The sequence below is a fragment of the Chenopodium album genome, chromosome 19 (genome assembly GCF_948465745.1).
Source record: "Chenopodium album chromosome 19, dcCheAlbu1.1, whole genome shotgun sequence".
NCBI lineage: Eukaryota > Viridiplantae > Streptophyta > Magnoliopsida > Caryophyllales > Amaranthaceae > Chenopodium > Chenopodium album.
The window spans coordinates 8,939,468-8,959,529 of NC_137852.1; the positions used below are offsets into that span (position 1 = coordinate 8,939,468).

A 20,062-nucleotide genomic window follows, 5' to 3' on the forward strand; every position below is an offset into this window, starting at 1 on the left:
TCCATAGAACTATTAAAAATTTAGATTTTTTTTTAACTAAATTTTAAAATCGCAGTTTGGTTTGAATTTGGTCCCTACTTATTCAGTTCAGTTCAGCTCCAATAAGTTAGGATCATTTCAATTCAATCAATCAGAACAAACCATTTATTGGTCCGATTTTCCATTTTCGATCTGAATCGGATCGTGGATTAATAAACAACCATACATGGGTACATTAGAGCTGATCATTGGGCGGGCCGGGCCGGGTCGAAGAAAAATTTTTATGCCCATTTCTCGGGCCGGGCCAAGCTTCGGGCGGAATTATTGTGCTAACCTTGATCACCTCTAGGCTACATATGTCATATGACCATACAAAAAAAATATTATTCTAAGCCTTAAAAAAACAAAAAAAAAACTTTGGGCCTCATGTGTGGCCTTGGGAGGCCACTTCTATCTACTATATATATATATGTATCACATCTCCCTAAGACCTTAACCTAGCCGTATTCTTCATTCTTCAAATCACTGAAAATATATTTTTTCTTCCATTCTTAAAGAATTATGTCTATCTTCCCTACCTTCATTGCAAATGAGTTACAAATGAATTGTCATTGCATAATTTTATTTCTTCCATTCTTGAAAATGATGTCTATCTTTCCATCCTTTATTGCAAATGAATTATCATTGCATAATTTTCTTTCTTCCATCATAAAAAATCATGTGATCTTTCCATCCTTCATTGCAAAAATCATGTTTATAGTACACACAATTTTCCCTTCTCAACACCTATTAAAACCCAACCCTCTCTTCATTACCCAACCCTCTCTTCATTTAATCATTTCCTACTGAAAATCTAGTTTTCTTTCACCATTCTATAATTTCTTCCAGAATCTTCTTGTTTTATTTTTCTCTCTCTTTTTTTTTTAAAAATTTGAGTTGAATCTCAAGAGACTTGTCAGACCTCACACAAAGAGAGAAAATGGAGCAACCAGAGCTTCAGTCACCTGAGAACGACGATTATGGCGAAGAAGAAGATGTCGCTGTTAACGATGGCGAGTTTCCCGATGCTGATGTTTCTGACACCGCTGAAATCGATACTACTGAAGATCCTAAACCCCAGGTTTTGATTTTAATTTTCTTTTTTTGATATTAATCCCCTTTTTTCTGCTATTTTTTGCCCTAATTTGTTGTTTCTTGAATTGAATAGAATATTGAAGATACGAAGAAGAGGCCGGCTTGAAGAGCTTGAGGATGAAGCTGGTGCGCTTCGTGAAATGCAGGCGAAGGTTGAGCAGGAGATCGATGCTGATGTTTCTGACACCGCTGAAATCGATGCTGCTGAAGATCCTAAATCCCAGGTTTTGATTTTAATTTTAATTTTCTTTTTTCAATGTTAATCCCCTTTTTTTCTGCTATTTTTTGCCCTAATTTGTTGTTTCTTGAATTGATTAGAAGCTTGAAGATACAAAGAAGAGGCTTGAAGAGCTTGAGGATGAAGCTGGTGCGCTTCGTGAAATGCAGGCGAAGGTTGAGCAGGAGATGGGAGTTTCTCAAGGTGATTGGTTTCGGATTGACTTATTTCTAATGTGTTGTGGTTTTTGCTTTCTTTAGTTTTGTAATCTATTTGATTAACTTGGTTATTGTTTGGTTATAATTTAGGGTTTTTGCTGATTTTTTGCTTATTGGATTTATGAGCAATCAATATTAGGTGTTACTCTTTAGTATTGTTTTGTTGGGAAAATGATGTTTATTTTTCATTAAACATAACCTAATTCAAAGGTTCTTTTTACTGTTTGGGCATGCAGTTTTTGTACAGTTTAATGAGAAAATATTTATATATTTTTTTATTGAATTTATTTGCTGATCTTGTATTCGTGTAAGGGAGGAATTTGAATTCAATTTAAGATTATGTATGATTGTTGTGACTTGTATGATTGTTGTGACTTAAGGGCTTTGGTTTTATAGGTAATGTCAAGTATGATTACTTTTATCTATTTTTTGGGTTGTATTAAATCAATGGAGTTTTATGCTGTTTTGTGATTTTCCCCTTTTTTGATGGATTTTTGTAATTAGGGTTTTGGGGGATTTGTTAATTTGATTTTGAGAATTACTGAATTAGTGAATTTGATTTTAGGGTTTTGTTCGGATGCGTGTATATAACGCTATTGTTAGATATTTATTCTGCTAATTGAGTAGCTTTTCATTCCCTTTTGTTTTGATTTTTAGGAATTAGGATGAACTTTTGGAATTTTATATGTATTGTGCTAATTATGGTTAGTGCTCACACTGTTATATGTTGATTGTTGTGGATGTTTGATGATTGTTGATTGGTATATATGGTTAGAGTTTGTTGAAGTTTGGTATAAGTTAGGAAGGTTTTAATTTGACCAGTTGCACTGTTTCCATGCAAGTTTTATCGGGTTCGATCCGTGTTTGGATTATTTTTGTAGTTTCATTTAAGAGCTGTTGGATTTTATTGTAATAGGAATCAGACTTGGGTATAGTATTGGTTAATTTTTGCACCTGGACAGCAGGAAGAAAATTGATTGCATTGCAATTATGTATTTTGGATGTAATCAATGTTTCTGATGATTTTCCTTACTTTGCCGGGTTTTGATTGCAGTGGCTGCTGGGACTAACAAAGCTGCATCCAGTGGCACATCTCTGAAGACTCGAAAGACTCGAAAGCTGGAGGATGAAACTGAGAATGTTGCTCGTGAGTGCCTTCTTTTGTACTTTTGATTGGTCTTAAATACATTTGATTTTGTGGGTGTTATGTTTTTTGGAACAATGAAATAAGTCCCATATATTCTATACCCCCTTCATCCTTGAATACTATGCCACATCACATTTGTTTCATTGTTTGATGTCATAGCTAAGTTTAGAACCGAAGAAAAAAACTTTGCTATTCTTCTCTATGTATGCTTAAGGGAAGTAATAAACTTTAGCTTAATACTTGTATAATAAGTCTTTGGTTTCCCGGGCAACAAGATCTCAAAGATTGAGTAGTCAGCTTGTGGTTGGTTTGTTGCTTTTTTTTTTTGGGATGACCTCAAGTTAAAAGTGAGTTCTCTCAAGGGATAAAGGAGTATCTATTTTTCATTGTTAATATATTGTTACTTTTTAAAGATCTCAATTTTTTCAAATGGGCAAAAAGGTATATATAAATATTTTTCATTAAAACATAACCTAATTCAAAGGTTCTTTTTACTGTTTGGGCATGCAGTTTAGTACAAATATTTATATATTTTTTTATTGAATTTATTTGCTCATCGTGTATTCGTGTAAGGGAGGAATTTGAATTCAATGTAAGATTATGTTTGGCTCAAAAAATACTCCGTAACAACTTGAACTGAATTTGTTTTCTTGGGAATTAGGGTCTATACTTCATTTTCCGCTGTTTTGGTTCTGTGCTATAAAAGGTGGAGGGAAAAGGAAAAAAAAGGATGTGGAGGAAGCTAAGGGAAAGGGAGGAAAAATGTTGCATTCTTTCTTGACTAAGGGAAATTCTTTCTATCATTGAGAAAAACTGATTTCAACATAAGACTTATTTTTCACTTCTTTACTAAACATATGAGGATAATGGGAAAAGTTAATTTTCTCTATTAGGATTTTCCTTAGATGCAGTCTGAGCTGAACATCCGTGGTTAACTAATAGCCTCCAAAAGCCTGGTAACCAGGAGATTGATGTGACGTAAGTATTGCATCTAATTACTTGCGGAAATTTGATAAATACTTTGTATGTATTATATATAGTTTTATGTTCCCTCTTGGCCTTTATCTTATCTGCACAATCTGTATAAACCACTTCTAGAGCTATAATTTGTATTTCCTCCACCCCTTTCCGATTTCCCCATATTCCTCTTTGGGGTGCCCCTTTGAGATTGCTTAATGCCGTATGATTTTCCTCCCACAAACTCAATAGTCCCCAGACTCCCCACTAACCCATGCGCAATTTTTCTTTGCCTAAGACTTAATAAAACGAATTTGTTCTATCAGAATCTAAAAGAAATGGAGTATTACATTATTAATATCTGTGATAAAGCTGTTAGCTATCACAAATATCTTGGGTATCTATGGACAGAACTGATCATAATACTCCCTTCTTTATCTCAAAACCCAAACAACAATACTCTCCTAGCAGTACTTACTATGGTTGATAAATTTGGTGTGGTTTTGGTGGGGCTAGAGAAGGGGAAGATAAATTTGCACTTTGAATTTTCTTTGGAATATGGCGTAATGCTTGAATCTCACAATCTTATTTACATGCTAAATAATTTATTCCATTGTCTGCTAAATTTTATAGCTCCTCAACCCTAGATCTACCATTTAATACCCCCTAGTTATTGCAAGTTTTGGAATTGAATTTGAGTTGCTTTAAGAAGCTTTATTTTGGCATCTGTAAAATTTAATTCTATACAAAGCTTTTGTAATACATGATTTCTATCTTCTTCTATATTGACATGTTGGTGATCCTTATTTATTTATTTATTTATTTTTATAAAGGAAATTGGCGAATGTTTTGAATCTTGTTTATTAATTAACTTTATTTTTCTATTTGAAGAATCTACCAGTGCTAACCCGACTCAAGCTGAAAAGGAGGAGGTTGATGCCCGTTCAATATATGTTGGCAATGTGAGGCAATTTCTATCTTCTTGGTATTCTTGTGCTCGTGCTATTGAAGATAATTTAAATTAAAAAATGTTGCTATGTGCATGCCTTGGATAGCTTTTCAAATATGTATGTAGTTCTCATTGTAAATAACTGCATTTAATGATAGATTGCGCTTAATCTCTCAAAGGTCTTTGAGATATGCATACAATAGATTGCTGCTGGGATTATCTTTCTGTCACTTTTAAGCATCACTACATTTTCACATTTTCATTTTTTGACTCCTCCATCTGCAAATGATAGTCACATCATTGTTTAAGGATATTTAGAATATATTGTCACATTTTGCAGAATAAAAATAGATTCTGGCTGGATTTCCTAACATATTTTCACGTCAGCTTTGTGATAGAAGCCCTAGAAGGTTAGGAAGAAATTTTAGGCATGAATATTTTGGTGAAATAGTAGTGGTTTATTTAAGGATTGGGACAATGTGACAAACATTTAAAACATGAAATATATAAATGATGTATGGGTGTTATTTTATGATACTATGACCAGTGAGTGTTATCGGAATTTTTGTTGTTTGATTTTGTTTTTTGGTTATTGATTCTTTGAGTTTAGTTTTTTTTTTTTTTTTTTTTTTTTTTTTTTTTTTAAATTTATCTTTTTTTGTTCAATTTCCAATGTAGGAAGAAATCGATCCAGCTGTCAGAGTTCAAGCTGCACCTCCTGCTGTAGTTGGGTTTGTGCCCCACAGACCTTGGATATGTACTTTGTGCAGGAGGTGTAAGGATGATAGGGATGTTCTTGAAATGCACATTCAGGTGCAATTCAATTGTTTTAATTGTTAGGCTTGTCTTTCTTTTCTGAAAATCCACACTTCTAATACCAGTGGGTTTTATTTTGGGCAGGATCGTCACCGTAATTGTTCTCTATGTCCTACAGTGAGTTGCTCGACAGTCTACCGTACTGGTGCTGCGCACATTTGCGTCAATGCTTATGTGTTATATCAAGGTGATTATATTAGGGTGGATGTCGGGGAAGAAGGGAATTGATTGTTTTGTGTTTGCTCCTGCTTCTGCTTCCCAGAGCTAGTGTTCGTATGAGGTCAGACTGTAGTAGGTTAGAAATAAGAAGTGCAATTCTTTGAGGAAAGAGTAAATATTTCCTCTTCTATAAACCTTTTCTTCATGCTCAAAACAGTACACAGCTATCAGTGCTTTATCTGTAGCAATGCCATATTACATCTTTGGAAAATTAGTGAAATGTAATATAGACATGTAGTAGTTTTGTACATCTATTGATCAAGTCCTCATCAATGTATTTGACTCTAACACAACGTATCGTGGAATGTCAAAAAAAAGTTGTACAGGTTTCTGAGATGTGGTTAGTGTGAAAGTAGTATTGTTATATGAGATGTGATCCGTGTAAATATAGTTTGAATCAATCAAGTTGGGTTTAGGTTAATTCATCACTATTCATCATTAATTTTTTAAAGGATTTAGGGTGTGCTTTGAATCTATTTGTATTATGGTCATTATTTTAACTAATTACATCCATAATTAGACCTGATGAAATACACACTGACTCAACTAAAAGTCTACAAAGTGTAAGAAATTTCAAGTGTAAGTGATCATGACCTAATAATAATATTTTTTTTTTTTTTTTTTTTGAAACGTCTAATTTATAACATACAAAATTAGTTGTAACTACTTGTAAGCATGCTCTCCGAGTCTATTCTTATTGAGCCACCTATAAAGCTCTAAATCAAGCTCTAAATCATCCCCTGTTTTCTTGTAAACATCATGCATTCTTTCCATCACATTCACACTTTTCCTTTGCTAAATTAATTAGCAAACGTTAGGGTACCTAACAGCTTAACAGATGTAAGTTCATTGATGAATATGATGCATTCGGTATGATCTCAAACATACTTAACATGGAACGGAAAGATCACTACGAAGTATAAAGTATAAAACATATAAGTTGACTATTGTTTATATTCTCAAAGTTCCGCTTACAGTGTTATATTAGAATGTATATCTCCAAGTAACATAGACAAAAACTAATAAACTAGAATATTAGATAAAAATAAGAAAATTAAAAAATTCAAAGCACTATGGGATATCAACAAGTTGAGAAAGATTAAAATTGTTAATGTGACCCTAGGTATAATAACGTGTCGAACATAATTCATTAATTGTATGTAAGTGCAACGTACATATAAACACGGAATATATTTAAAATTATGAGTTAACGCACAAAAAAACAATTAAAAGAGTGAGAACGCATCTTAAGATTTGGAAATTCCACAAGGCCGAAAGTCCAGAATAGGACTTAAACCATTTCTTTGGAAGAATAAGAATATTCCAACAAGTATCCTTGATTCTTCAGGGTGGGAAGCATAAATTCCATCAAAAGCAAGGAAAAATGCCCATTATTTAAGAAAATAAGATCTTATCATAATATGCTAATATTATGCTATTGATGAGTCAGAAACAACAGAATTAAATTCTCACCCTTTTTGCAACATTATTAGCATTGCTTGTCACTTCTTTAAGCATAGAATGGTCATGTAAATCCAAAATTTGGAATTCCACAATTATGTGAATATGACATGATAAGCTGTTGGCAGCTTGTTAGCAATAGAATAGTAGTTTAAAAGATAAATTTAGGATATTCTTTATTCGATTGTGTATATAGGAATATAATGCGTACCAAATATAATGACTCGTGCACCTGCCTTTCTTTAGGTATACACGAGTGTATAATAGAATTTGCAAACATCCTTCAATATAATCATCAAATTTGAAAGAAAGATTTTTTTTTTTTTTTTAAATAACCACCATGTAATTTAAATCGCCTTACAAGATTACCAAAATGTGATTCTCAGATTCTAACCCAAATGCTAATTAAGACAACCCACAGAACCAAAGGAAGCTGGCAAAATTGTAGCAACCAAGGAAGTAGCGAAGTCCTCAAATAAGCATTTATGTACAATTGCATTAATCTTCTACGCAATAGCTAATACTATATACTTACTATATAAACATATGTAATTTATATTCATATTCACCTTACCAAGTAGCTAAAGCCTACCAGTAACTGCATTGCCCTTTTCAATTGCTGAATCTCTGATCGTAGTCGTAGATCCTTAATTGGCTTCTACTATTGTTACTACTATTGCTGGTTCCTTCGTCGTTTTGTTGGCTTCCCTTTTTCTTTTTTATTTCTGCACACATATCTTCAACTAGAGGCTTCCAGAGACGAACACGAGCATTGATAAACCAATTCGAAACCTGTTATGGTCACATATAAACTATGTTATTACTGAAGTAACAATGAAAATGTAGAGCATGATATTTGCATCAGTTGTACGTTTTAGATGCGTGCTAAAATTTTGCACTCGAGATTACAAGAAGAATGTAATTATACCTGGCTTCTTGTTAATCCACTTTTGATAGCAAGCAAGTGCTTCTCTGCATCTTTAGGATACCTGAAAACCGACAGAATTCAGAATTTTTTTTCCTACTCAGAAAATTTTGCACCATATTAAAATCGAGATCAACAGATTTAAGTATAACTAAGCCAAATCATCATGGTTATGCATACGAAATGACTTATAACAGTTATAAGATCAGTTTCAAAGTAAAATTGTCAGACCAAAACATGCAGCATCTGTAGTTGAACTTCAGATATTGCCTTGGAAAAGATTAACATTAGCAAGATAGTCATGAAAATCGTAATGAACTAAAACAAACGGAAGGAGAAGTAAAGACATTATAACTTGAATTGATAGAGCATAACAAGTAGGTTTAATGCTTAGAACGAGAGCTCATTATCAGAACCCTTCACTGTTTGTTTCTTCCAATTTAGTTCACCAGGAAGGCACGACAAAAGAATACTACTTCTTGAAGGTGTGATTGAAACCAGAATAGTCAATTACTACTATAATAAACAAGAAACACTTTTTACTAGAAATTTGATCAGTAAGAACCTAATATGTTTTCTTCACAGGATTTTTTTGACATGGACCACTATGAATCTGGAATGGTGTTATTCTAACAACGAATAAGGTGATTTCAGAGGCATCAAAGTTTTCGGTTTTCCTTGCTATGCTCAGATGTTACAAAAAGGTAACCTTTGACACTTGAAATGGACTTTTCAACTCAAAATTTGAGATGCTTTAAGAGTAATAGTACACTTTGTTCACTAATCACTATAAAACTCATGTTTGTAGTGCCTTCAAAACTGCTAGTTATAAAAATTGATAAGCAGAATGATTACAGCATAATTTCAACCAGTCAGAGAAATGATGCAGAGTTGAGAAATAAATGAACTATTATCTAGTTGAATGTTGATACCTCCTAGAAAAGTTTCTAATTCTGTCACTGCTGAAAACAAACCACAGATAATGTGTAGTCAAGAGGAAAACAGGCAAATCTCAATTTATGTACATAAAGAAGTTAAAAAAACACTCACGGGTGAAGAAAGTTGTCGAACATCCATGCTCGTAATACTGAAACAGATCTCTCTGGCAAGCCTCTCTGAGGTCTCCAGAGTTGATCTTTTCTCTTCAATTGCTGGATCGCCCACTGCTTATGAATGAAAGATTTGTCAATGGTTATCCCACTTTCTCGAGCACTTCCATTATCCATTCCCATTGCTAGGATTTGATTGCTAATCCTCTCCCTCAGATTTTTGTAGAAGAATGAGATTGTTTGTAGGGCAAAACAAGAATGTAACTGAGGGTCCAGTTCAGTTGCAGCATGGAATGCAGATATTACCATGTGTATCTCATCTAAGCAGCGATTATACCGATCATCCACCTGCAAGGTACAAATGTGAAAAATTAGCCATGTTGGCCGAGCCAAGAAAGCAAAGATATGCATGAAGTTATGATTATATACGGGCAATGTTGACAGCCTACCATTTGTAACAGAGCTAACATCTGTGACCTCTTTGAACTTCCAGCTGGAACTTCAAATGAACCATCATTGTCATGGAACTCACTGGTATTCTTGAATGAAGCCCCCGGATCAAAGAAGTTGTTTGAAGAGAAAGGATGACTTGAACTCGAGTTCACTAAACTTTTATCACCGTTATAACTGGTCTTGTCTAAACTGCCAAGTGAGTAACTAGAGATTTCTGAGAGAATTTGCTGCATCACAGAAACATATCTCGAGCCAGATGTTACTGGTGGGAACTGAACAGGCCTATTTTTAGAAGTGCTACCAAGGGAGAGCTCCTTGCTGCGATGAGATTTGCGTTCTGAGCCTAACCTCGTTTGAGACTGAGAACTGTTAAAAACACCGGAGCAACTCAAGTCAGAAGGAAGAGACGGCTCACAAGTAGCAAGACTCAGAGAGAGCTCATTATGAGATGTAGAGGTTCCATAAGGATGACTTGTGCAAACATGTGCAGAACTTGGCAATACCCACTCATTATTTGCAACTTGACTTCCGTTGAATCGTATTGGTTCAAGTTCAGAAGTAGATGGTCTCCAGTTCATTTCTTGCTGCATCAGAAATCTGTTATGGTCCCATTTGTCATTTACATCACCAAACGAACCATCATAGCCACTGTTTAGAGTGGTAGGAATAGAGGAACTTGAGGCATAGGAGCAGCCACCTGAGAAAATTGCTCTTAGAGATTCGGATGGAACATCTTGTTGAAGTGAAACTATTGAATTGTTCGCGTCATTGTTGAGTCCATTTCTGCTGGCTATAATGTTGGGTAATGAACCAGAAGTAAAAGAGGTGTCTCCCAAGCAACGCTCTTCATAGTTAAAGTTACCTCGGTTTATTAATCCATCATAGCTGACAGTTTTATCAGCATGCATATCTTTAAAGGACTGCCCTTGCAAAGATGGAAGCAATGGAGGTCCAAGCATGCCATCATTCTGGGTGTGCAGTTGAAAGAAAGCAGCTCGAAAATGCGCCTCTGACAATGGTTGAGGCATTCCATCAAAGACTGTAGGGATACAGCTGGGAAGATCTAACTGCATATGTGGTTCACTCTCCATGATCTTCAACCAGATCCTTCAGATTATTGCAACAAACAAATTAGGCATTCACGTCACCCGATAGACAGCCTCATGGTTCACCACCCACATTTGGTAAACCTGTGTACTGTGCCGGTATCAGCTCAGATCAATCATAAATCATCTTCACATATATATATAGACTTGCACATTTCATAAATTTCCCTGAAAATAAGACCATTTCAAACACTGTCATGATAGTACAATTACGGCTTTATATGAGCCCTGAAGAAGGGAATTTGGAAAACACCACCACTAGCAGATAACAGCCATTGTAATTTCCTAGCCAGGAATTTTTAAGAATACGAAACATGAGTTCAATGTACATTGATTCAGCACCATATTAGACAACACATAAGATAGCACAACTATGTCTAAGAGCACGAGGTCTGTTGAATATGTATGCATTACAGAAATCAACATGTAGATTCACTAGTTGATTATGTATTCATTGCACAGGTATATATATAAATACGAGGGATTTCCCAAACAATAGCAGATTAGCTATGAGAGACAGCAATAGATAACTCCCAATTGTCATCGAAAATGAGAGCATTGACAATTCAGTCTTCTTGACATAATATGCTGGAGCAGGACACAAACAAGACTATGCTTGATTTAGTGGTAGTATCTCCAAGATGGTAGCACTACCACCATTTTGCACACAGCTAGTTTTGCAATTGGCAAATCAAGCCTTCAGAAGAACTTGTTCGCTATTACCATTTCCAAGTAAATTTCCTCCCTTTCCTAATAATGTACCTAATTTGACTAAAGAGGAACACTACCGTCTTTGAAAGAACTTCCACAACTCAGTCCATCAGAACTCCTTACATGACTAAACAAAGTTTGCAAAAACACCTCCAAGGTTAATTTAACCATAGTTGTACAAACAACAAAGACATCATTTATGGGGTGTTTGTACAATAAGTGCAAATGACAATAGAAGGTTAAGTTTAATATCCCATGTTTGTTCATTACGAAGGAAACGACGAGTAGGATTAAGATTAGAAGGGCCCCTATACCAATCAACCACAAAAGAATGGAACAAGCACTAAAGCTAGGGACTTCAAGTGTAAAGTCTAAAGCAATCAATTTCACAATCATCCTCCCCCTTTGACATAATCTATAAGGATAAGGGTAACCATAACACATAGTAGTAGCAATGCATTAGAAATCTTCAATATTTTCCTTTAATCTTTTTTCCTTTCACCTCTAGAGCATACTATCAAGCCAACAATCCAAAGACAAAAAACACAACACTTAAACTTCTTCTTACAGATTTGGCTTATCCACCATATCTAAATTGAAGTATATTGTAACACTAAAACATATAAGCACACTTCTAAACTCCATATCCACCCAAAATTTGCATCAATTGGACAGAAGATGTATGCAAACAACAACAACAACAACAACAACAACAACAAGAGCATTCGAATGTGCATAGATTCTAGTTAGTGAAATTTGATGGGTTCATATGAAACATTCATTCTAAAAAAAATTATATTACTCAAAACTTTCTAGTAAAATACAGTCATTCTAAGGTTTTTAAGCCTACAGTAAAACCTTCAAAAATTGAAGGCAACATAATTTCTTAGAATGAATTAAAATGCATATTTACACAGGATCAAGTCAATATACTAAATGTGCCACTAAAAGCAAGATAACAAGAAGAAAAAAAAACATCTGAAACAGAGAATTTTTAAAAGCAACAAGCATTTTAAGAAAGTTCAAGTTACAAATGTCATAAGATAAAAGTTTAGCTCATATTATATACAGGGTAAGTATTACTTAAAATAAAGTTGGCATCAAATCATGAACATTAAAGTAAAAGAAAATCATATACAAAAAGAAAGAACTAACCTTTCTTTATAGTTCTTCTTAAGAGCAATTAAAAAATCTCAACTTTTGCCACTCAAAAACTATGCCAAAAGTAAACAAAACAATGAAGAGGATCAAGAATATTCAAGCCACCAAATGACCCAAATGTAAGTAAGACTTGATTGATTTTACACCCAAATCTAAAAAACCTCAGAAATTGAAGTGAAGGATTTGAAATGAGTGTTGAGAGTTCCCTTTTATATTGGATAGAAAAATAATTATAGCCCTTCCCAAATGTGTTTCCTAAGGACTACCCAAAACAAGAAATCATTGGTTGCCTCTTTTCTCTCCAACAGTGCTACAATTATAATTCTAAAGGAAAGTGCCACTTGTGCAATAGTTCCCCCTTTGACAATAGTACAATACCCTCAACTCGAGGTCCAATTAGTCGGAGTTTAATAAGTTTCGGATTATTAGGTAGCTTAGCGCCCCATTTAAAATAAGAATGAAAGTACTCGTAGTTAATTGGGAAATGAAATAGGAAATGGGATTTCTTCCTTGGACAATACCCTGTGCTCGAATTTAGATTAGTCAGAGTTTAGTAAGCACTGCTATCTAACGGGTAGTTCTGCACCCGAATTAAAACTGAGGGAAGGGAATAGTAAAATGAAAAATGAAACAGGAAATGGGATGTTTTTTTTTCCACTTGACTTTGAAGAATCAAACAACTCAACTGAATTAAAAAGCAAAAATCCAAATAATTTTTTCACAGCTAGGTTGCACTGATACGGATACGGGGACAAAAACGGATACAGATACGAGTACGGGATACGGCAAAATCAAAATTTCAAAAAACGGGTACGGCTCGGATACGGCAAAAAAATATATATATAATCCATAAAAAGTTTTGTTTTAAAAAAAAATTAATCCATAGAGCACAACTTTAAAATTAGATTTTTCTTTTTTAGTAAACTTTTAAAATTATTAGACTTTAATTGAAAAGTACTCCATAATAAGCTATCTAACCAAAAAATAAATAAAATGCTATACTGTACACTAACCTCAGCACATAACTAAAAACTAGGCACTAAATATAAAATAAAAATAAAAGGAAAAGATAAACAATTGTACACAGTCAACAATCTCAACATAGAGTAAAACTAGGAGTACTAATAAAAAGAAAAGATAAAAAGGGCGGGGTCCACCACTCAACCATTATGTTTTACTGTAAAAATCGAGTTAGCCGTCAATGACCTTCCTTCTACTCACTTCTTTCTTCATTTTCCTCCATTAATGGACTTTGAAGCTTTAATTAAATCTAAAAAACTTTAGAAAATAGAAAATTATTTCGCCTATAAAAACACGAACTAGATCGCGAACCACCACAAACAAAACGCGCCGTCGTTCCGCGTTCCGTGTATCAATGCTCTGGTCGCCGCCTTGAATCAGATCCAACCGTTGGAGGAACAAAATCAGAGTTTGAAAGTTTTAGGATTATATATATATTTTTTTGCCATATCCGAGCCGTACCCGTTTTTCGAAATTTTGATTTTGCCATATCCCGTATCTGTATCCGTATCCGTTTTTGTCCCCGTATCGTATCAGTGCAACCTAGTTAAAGGGTAAATGGACCCATAATTCAGGATAAAGAAAAGAAGAACAACCACACACGTAACACAATTGCAAAAAACAACATCCATAAAATCAAAAATCAAAAAAATCAGAGAATTTGGAGAGAGAAATTACATAACTTGGTGCAGTTCCACTCATTTCTTTTGCAGGCTAAAGGGGGTCCCATTATTTTTTTTTTTTTTTTTTTTTTGGGGATTGATTTCTCTTTTTATCCTGATCATAAGTCTAGATTATCTGGGTCACTGCAATTATAATGATGATCAAAATTTATAGCTGGATTCTTTCACTTTCTGATCAAAGTTCTGTTCTTGGCAGAATTTAATTTTTTTTTTTTTGGGTTTGTGCATTTTAAAAAGGGGAAAAAGTAGGATACTTTATAGACCCATTTAGAGACAAAATCCTTGAGCTCATGTGATTGAGAAAGATGAGTAAAATTTTGGATTTTTGGGGGTTTCAGGAGGTTTTGAAATGTGGTACGAGGGTTTTAGGTATTGGGTTTTTGAGGGAAAGATGATGAAATAAAACAGAGTACCCTGTCTTTTGAATTTTTTGGATGTTTCCCTTTTTTTTTTTATTATTTTTTTTTTTTTTTATTTTTATTTTTATTATTATTAGGAGGATGTATCATCATTAGCATCTATGCGACTATACGTATTGCAGTTTTAACATTCAATCTTGGATACTCTGTATTTGAATCATACAGTTATACTTATAACAGACTAAGATTAATTAAAACGTAATTAGGTTGTGCTTTCTAGGGCATGACTTAATTCAGTTCCCTTCATTCAACTTGGTACATTTTTTCACTTAAATTCAATTTAAAAGAACATGGTCTTAATGTAGTTACCAATGACTCAATGGGTCTCGATCTAGCTGCAAAGACTTAAGGCTTGTGGTCCGACCATAAGCCATGAACTATATGATCATACAAAGTTACTATATACGAGATTACATACTCCAACTTATGTACTCGTCACATTGACACGTAATATAAGTTAATTTTGGGATTGATAGCCAAGTTTTGTTTACATTTATAAGTATAAGTTCTGATAAGTCCTTCTAAGTCTATTCGTGATTGGCCTTGTTGTCAATTTCTAGTTCTTGGTTGAGAAGGTAATATGAGAAAGAACAAATTAGACCTGTTCATCAATGTGTCCAAAAGGCTACACGTTGTAGATACATCCAACTATTTTAGTTGACAGCAAAGGGCGCGATAGAATAAGTTCGACTAGCCTGAGGGCCTGTTCATATTTACTGAACTGAGCTGAACTGAACTGAACTGAACTGATTGGAGCTGAACTGAACTGAACTGATTGGAACTGAACTGAACTGAACTGAATTGAGCTGAAATGAATATTTTATGTGAGAGGGAAATTAAGAGCTGAACTGAACTGATTGGAACTGAACTGAACTGAACTGAACTGAAATTAAGTAAATGTGAACAGGCCCTGAGATATTCATAAGAGGCCTAATAGAAAATAGGAAAATAGTATCCTAAATTTCGTATATATCATACGGGTATTTATAACCCGGAAATAAAAAAATAAATGATTGTAATTTTATTAGAGAAATTTCGTAATTTCAGCAAAGATTTAATTCTTGTGTGAACCAAAGTACCAAACAAACTTGTTAGTATGTTGCAAACCCAAGGATCTAGTTTTGGTATAGTTAAGAGGGAACTAAAATCGAAATAATGATGATGATGCAAGCACAAAATTTAAAAAGCAAATCTGATCAGGAGATCTATAGGCGAATTTATTTAGGGATGCTAATTAACTGGTTTCTACCTTTTTGTACTGCTTGAGTTGCCTTCTTGCCTTTCAGTTTTCTAGGCTGAATTGCAGTCAAAGCATCGACGAGCTAAACAAATGAGCCTATACTATGTGAATATATTGCAGTTGTATGCTAATTATATGCTACACTTTTTAAAAAATTAGCTTAAAACGTCACTAGTCGTGTTAGATATTCAGATCATTTATATTAAAACCTTTTCAGCCTATTCTATAGAGTGGAAACCCATATGAAATTTACTTAAGTCTAAATGGATTTATATACGAGTATTATTTCCACATCTTGAAGGCGAGGTGTTGATTGTTGCTTGGTGCCTTGGTACACAAAACAAAGAAAAGCTATCGTAAGTCTGTAAACTGTATAATCGTGAATTTGAGAATAAATACTTTATAAGTGGAGTTGAAGAGTTGATAAGAGACTATATTAGAATCAAGATTAGTAACGTCATGACATAATGAGAGGCAAATTGGTACGGAGTAAGTGGTATTCTCGATTGTTATCCCAACTACGTGAAAATATCATTCTTTTTTTTTTTTTTTTTTTCCTAACTCCTTTCTTTTAAAGATAATAGCATTTTTGAAAAGAATATAACTAATTAATAGAAAGGAAAAATCAATATAAATTGAAATGTTAAAACATTTAAAAAGGCAACTCACATTTTTTTTTTTTTTTTTTTTTTTGGCCTTTTTACATACAATTAACAACTTGCTCCTCTTCCTCCATCCCCTTCTTTTGTGTATTGCAATTTGCAACATTAAATTGCTTTGAGGCTCATTTTCAACCTAAAAGTTAAGAAGCAACACATGTATTCATATGTTGTTGGTACATACGAGTAGCATTAACTATTAAGTATTTCATAATTTGTACTCCCTCTGTCCCTTATTGTTTGCACCATTTGATCTAAAAAACTCTTACAAAAAGTGGGCTTCTAGTACAAAAAAAAAAGGGACTGAAGGATTATTGAATGAATGAATGGTCAAAATTTTTAAGATACTAATGGTTTATGATTATATACTCCGCATTATATAACACTTATGAAATACATCACCTAACTTCGGCCAAGAAGAGTACCAATGATGCAACTAATATAATGTAAAAATTATTTCCAATGATTTGACATAAAGTAGAGAGTAAAAATGTCTAATCGTTGCAAATAATATGAAACGGAGGTAGTAAAATATTATCACATTTTTACAAAGAGGGATAATAAATTTGTAAACCTTTCCATCAAAGTAGGATCGAAGTCCAAGCATCCAACTAGCTACTGTGTATAATCTTAGAACTGAACAAGTATTTGGGGTTCGTTACTGTGCCCCGACCCTTAAGTAAGGTTATCTGATATGTATGGATGCTTTATTGCCTGTTTCCATTGTAGACTGTAACAACATAGCGGACTTTCCACTGGGGCCAATCTGGGCCGGGGGCCCGTGTAAATATTTGACTTTACTTATAATAATGTTGTTGTATAGTGATTTATTTTGAGCGAGATATTAAAGATGTATACCGATCCCAATATTTCCAGCCAAAATCTGTCATTGTACGTTACAAAATTATACACACATCTTTATATTCGTTAAAGTTAGGGCCGGTTCATATTTACTTAATTTCAGTTCAGTTCATTTTAGTTCAGTTCCAATCAGTTCAGTTCAGTTCAGTTAAGTTCAGTTCAGCTCCAATCAGTTCAGTTCAGTTCAGCTCCTAATTTCCTTCTCTCATAAAATATTCATTTCAGCTCAATTCAGTTCAGTTCAGCTCCAATCAGTTCAGTTCAGTTCAGCTCAGTTCAGTAAATGTGAACAGGCCCTTAGTACCCATCAAATGTGGCTATGTACTCCTTAATATTATACGCTTGAACAATAATTTATATTCTCCTATTATATTAAATATTTTAATTAAAGCAGATTTATTACTCTTATTTGGTTGAAATTGCATAAATGAACAAAAATCATCAAATGAGAAAAAAAAATCACTATACAACGAGGGTTAGTCCATTCTAATCCAATGATGAGCAAAATCTATTTTTATGAAATACTTCCAAAAAAGGAGTTGCATAGGTGAATCCAGTTTACCAAGGAGGGTTAGTCCATACTAATGGGCCTTAAAAAAAATTTTAAAGGCCAAGCTTATATCATTCATGAGGTTTGAATAACATGACCCATTCTCGTCCAAAAAAAAAGTACCATGACCCAGGCCCAATTAAAGTATCTACATCTTAAGTTTCAACCATTGTAATCTCAGAAGTCACTGAGAGTCTGGCACGGTGATGAAGCCCTAAATTATGCAAATATCAAATTACACTTTTACCCTCCATTTGAATTTATATATATTTGTTTATTTTATTTTTTTTTAAAAAAAAAATCCCACATAGATATCATTAGAAGTAAAATCTAGTATAATATGGAGGGTATTAATAGTGCTTCCATAAGCCATCATTAATTAACTTTGAGATGTTGAAACACTGTAACAAGCAAGGGGAGGGGGCAGGGAGATGTTGAAACAATGTTAACAGCTAATTGTAAACCGGAGGGAGGGAGGGAGGGGGGTAAAGTGCAAAGGAAAGTGCAAGCTAAGAGATTTGTCAATGGACAACTTTTCCAAAAACTAGGGTTGTAGCTTTTGCATGCACAAACCTTTTCAAATAAGAAAGTAATAATATACTGTAATAAATACTCCCTCCGTCCCTAAATTACATTGCTCTTTGGAAATTTACACGGGAATTAAGGAGAGAAGAATAAGACAAATAACAATAATTAGATAATGCAATGGGAAGTACAAAGATAGATTAGTTATTACTCATGACAAGTCATCAATCCTTTGCAAAAAAAAAGGACCAATCACATGCTCCTAATTAAAATTTTTTAACCAATCATATTCATTGTAATTTGGCACAAGGGTTATGAGTGAGATTAGGTAAGGATGAGTGAGAAAACATTAAATATAAAACAGAAAAAGAGAGTTGATTTACTAAAAAAAACTTACCAAAAATAGAAAGGAGGAATGTAATTTTGGAATACCAAAAATAGAAAGGAGGAATGTAATTTAGGGACGGAGGGAGTACATCATTTCTACCTCAAAACACGGCTACAATTTTATGTAAGCAACTTAACTTCATGTTCCAGTCCAGAAAATAAAATTATGATTAGACAATTGTATTATTTACACCCTACTTTATCATAGAAAAATATGTCAGTTGAGTCAATAAATCATCTATATATGATATTTTTGAGTTGTAAGGACTAATTTATGTATTATTTACACCCTACTTTATTGTAATTACAAACAAAAATTAAAATAATAATAATAAAAAAAAAAAGGCCAGTTGAGTCATTATATCCATCTATATATGATTTTTTGAGTTATAAGGACTAATTTTGTTTAAGGTATTAGGACAATAAATATATAGAAATTTAAGTTTTTAATTCACCAACAACATCCTCAAAAAGAGAGGATTTACAATTTACACCAAGCTCATATAGGGTGGATCCTAAAAAAAATGAAATAAAAAAGACATATAGTGTGGATTCGACCTAATTAATTTCAAGTTTCTTTAAATGGTCCTACAAAAGTCTCAATTGTGCTTCAATAAATGGATCCATGAATTGTTTGAAAAAAAAGAAAGAAAAGAAAGAAAAGAAAGAAAAAGGAAGCAACAATTTGACAAGTGAAGAAAATAACAAAAATAAAGATTGATTCACATTGTCTTTTTCAATTTCCACTCATAAAATGCTGGAAATATATTATCCACAATAATTTATATCAGTTGACAATCACAATATAAATAATTTTGATGCATTTATTAATCAATTATCAAAGAAAAAAATGTAATAATTCACATGTTTCTCAAGGGTAGTTCACAAGTCTCCCAAGACTTTTTACATGCACGTACAAATCTTTGCTTCTAACTTCCTTTTTGTGGTAAGTTTTGACGTTCATAATACAACAAAGCAGGCCTAAAATATGGTTTCCATGGTTGACATATGCAAGGCTGCTTCACCAATATTAACAACTACTTCATTACTTTTTATTAAGTCCACTTTTTGAGAGGGAGAAAATAGACTTAATTGCAATAGCAAGGGGTTGTACACTTTTCTATTAAAAATAATGGGGTTGTATACAATTAAATAATTAAAGGGAGAAAAAAGTGATCGACTCGAAAAACGCTCTAATTTTGTCACCTTATTTCAA

The 20,062-nt window shown here is 33.5% G+C and overlaps 2 protein-coding genes across 3 annotated transcripts; one reads left to right on the forward strand and one right to left on the reverse strand.

The window, feature by feature from the left end:
• The first annotated feature begins 349 nt into the window (after positions 1-349).
• Positions 350-5,972, forward strand: LOC145595593 (uncharacterized). Of its 2 annotated transcripts, XM_081652008.1 has the most exons (7): positions 350-1,099; positions 1,187-1,337; positions 1,432-1,534; positions 2,603-2,695; positions 4,544-4,614; positions 5,280-5,414; positions 5,502-5,972. In XM_081652008.1, the coding sequence occupies exons 1-7, from the start codon at positions 999-1,001 to the stop codon at positions 5,643-5,645; spliced, it is 798 nt and encodes a 265-aa protein (XP_081508134.1). In that variant the 5' UTR covers positions 350-998; the 3' UTR covers positions 5,646-5,972. The 2 variants fall into 2 exon arrangements, with proteins under 2 accessions (XP_081508134.1, XP_081508136.1); XM_081652010.1 differs by lacking the exon at positions 2,603-2,695 and having other exon boundaries at positions 357-1,099.
• A 1,476-nt stretch (positions 5,973-7,448) lies between these two features.
• LOC145595452 (homeobox protein ATH1-like) lies at positions 7,449-10,638 on the reverse strand. The gene is made up of 4 exons (XM_081651866.1): positions 9,521-10,638; positions 9,073-9,419; positions 8,026-8,086; positions 7,449-7,889 (listed from the first exon to the last, which is right to left on the reverse strand). Exons 1-4 carry the CDS (start codon positions 10,613-10,615, stop codon positions 7,710-7,712), a joined length of 1,683 nt encoding a protein of 560 aa, XP_081507992.1. The 5' UTR covers positions 10,616-10,638; the 3' UTR covers positions 7,449-7,709.
• Between the last annotated feature and the right edge of the window lie 9,424 nt (positions 10,639-20,062).

Excerpts from the sequence above, each read along its gene's own strand:
- LOC145595452 (XM_081651866.1), bottom strand. The coding sequence starts at position 10,615 with ATGGAGAGTGAACCACATATGCAGTTAGATCTTCCCAGCTGTATCCCT. Across the intron at positions 9,420-9,520 it reads TGTTAGCTCTGTTACAAATG|GTGGATGATCGGTATAATCG; the intron begins GTAGGCTGTCAA and ends TGTACCTTGCAG. Across the intron at positions 8,087-9,072 it reads TTCGACAACTTTCTTCACCC|GTATCCTAAAGATGCAGAGA; the intron begins GTGAGTGTTTTT and ends GTCGGTTTTCAG.
- LOC145595593 (XM_081652008.1), top strand. The coding sequence starts at position 999 with ATGGCGAAGAAGAAGATGTCGCTGTTAACGATGGCGAGTTTCCCGATG. Across the intron at positions 1,338-1,431 it reads CTGAAGATCCTAAATCCCAG|AAGCTTGAAGATACAAAGAA; the intron begins GTTTTGATTTTA and ends TGAATTGATTAG. Across the intron at positions 4,615-5,279 it reads GTTCAATATATGTTGGCAAT|GAAGAAATCGATCCAGCTGT; the intron begins GTGAGGCAATTT and ends TTTCCAATGTAG.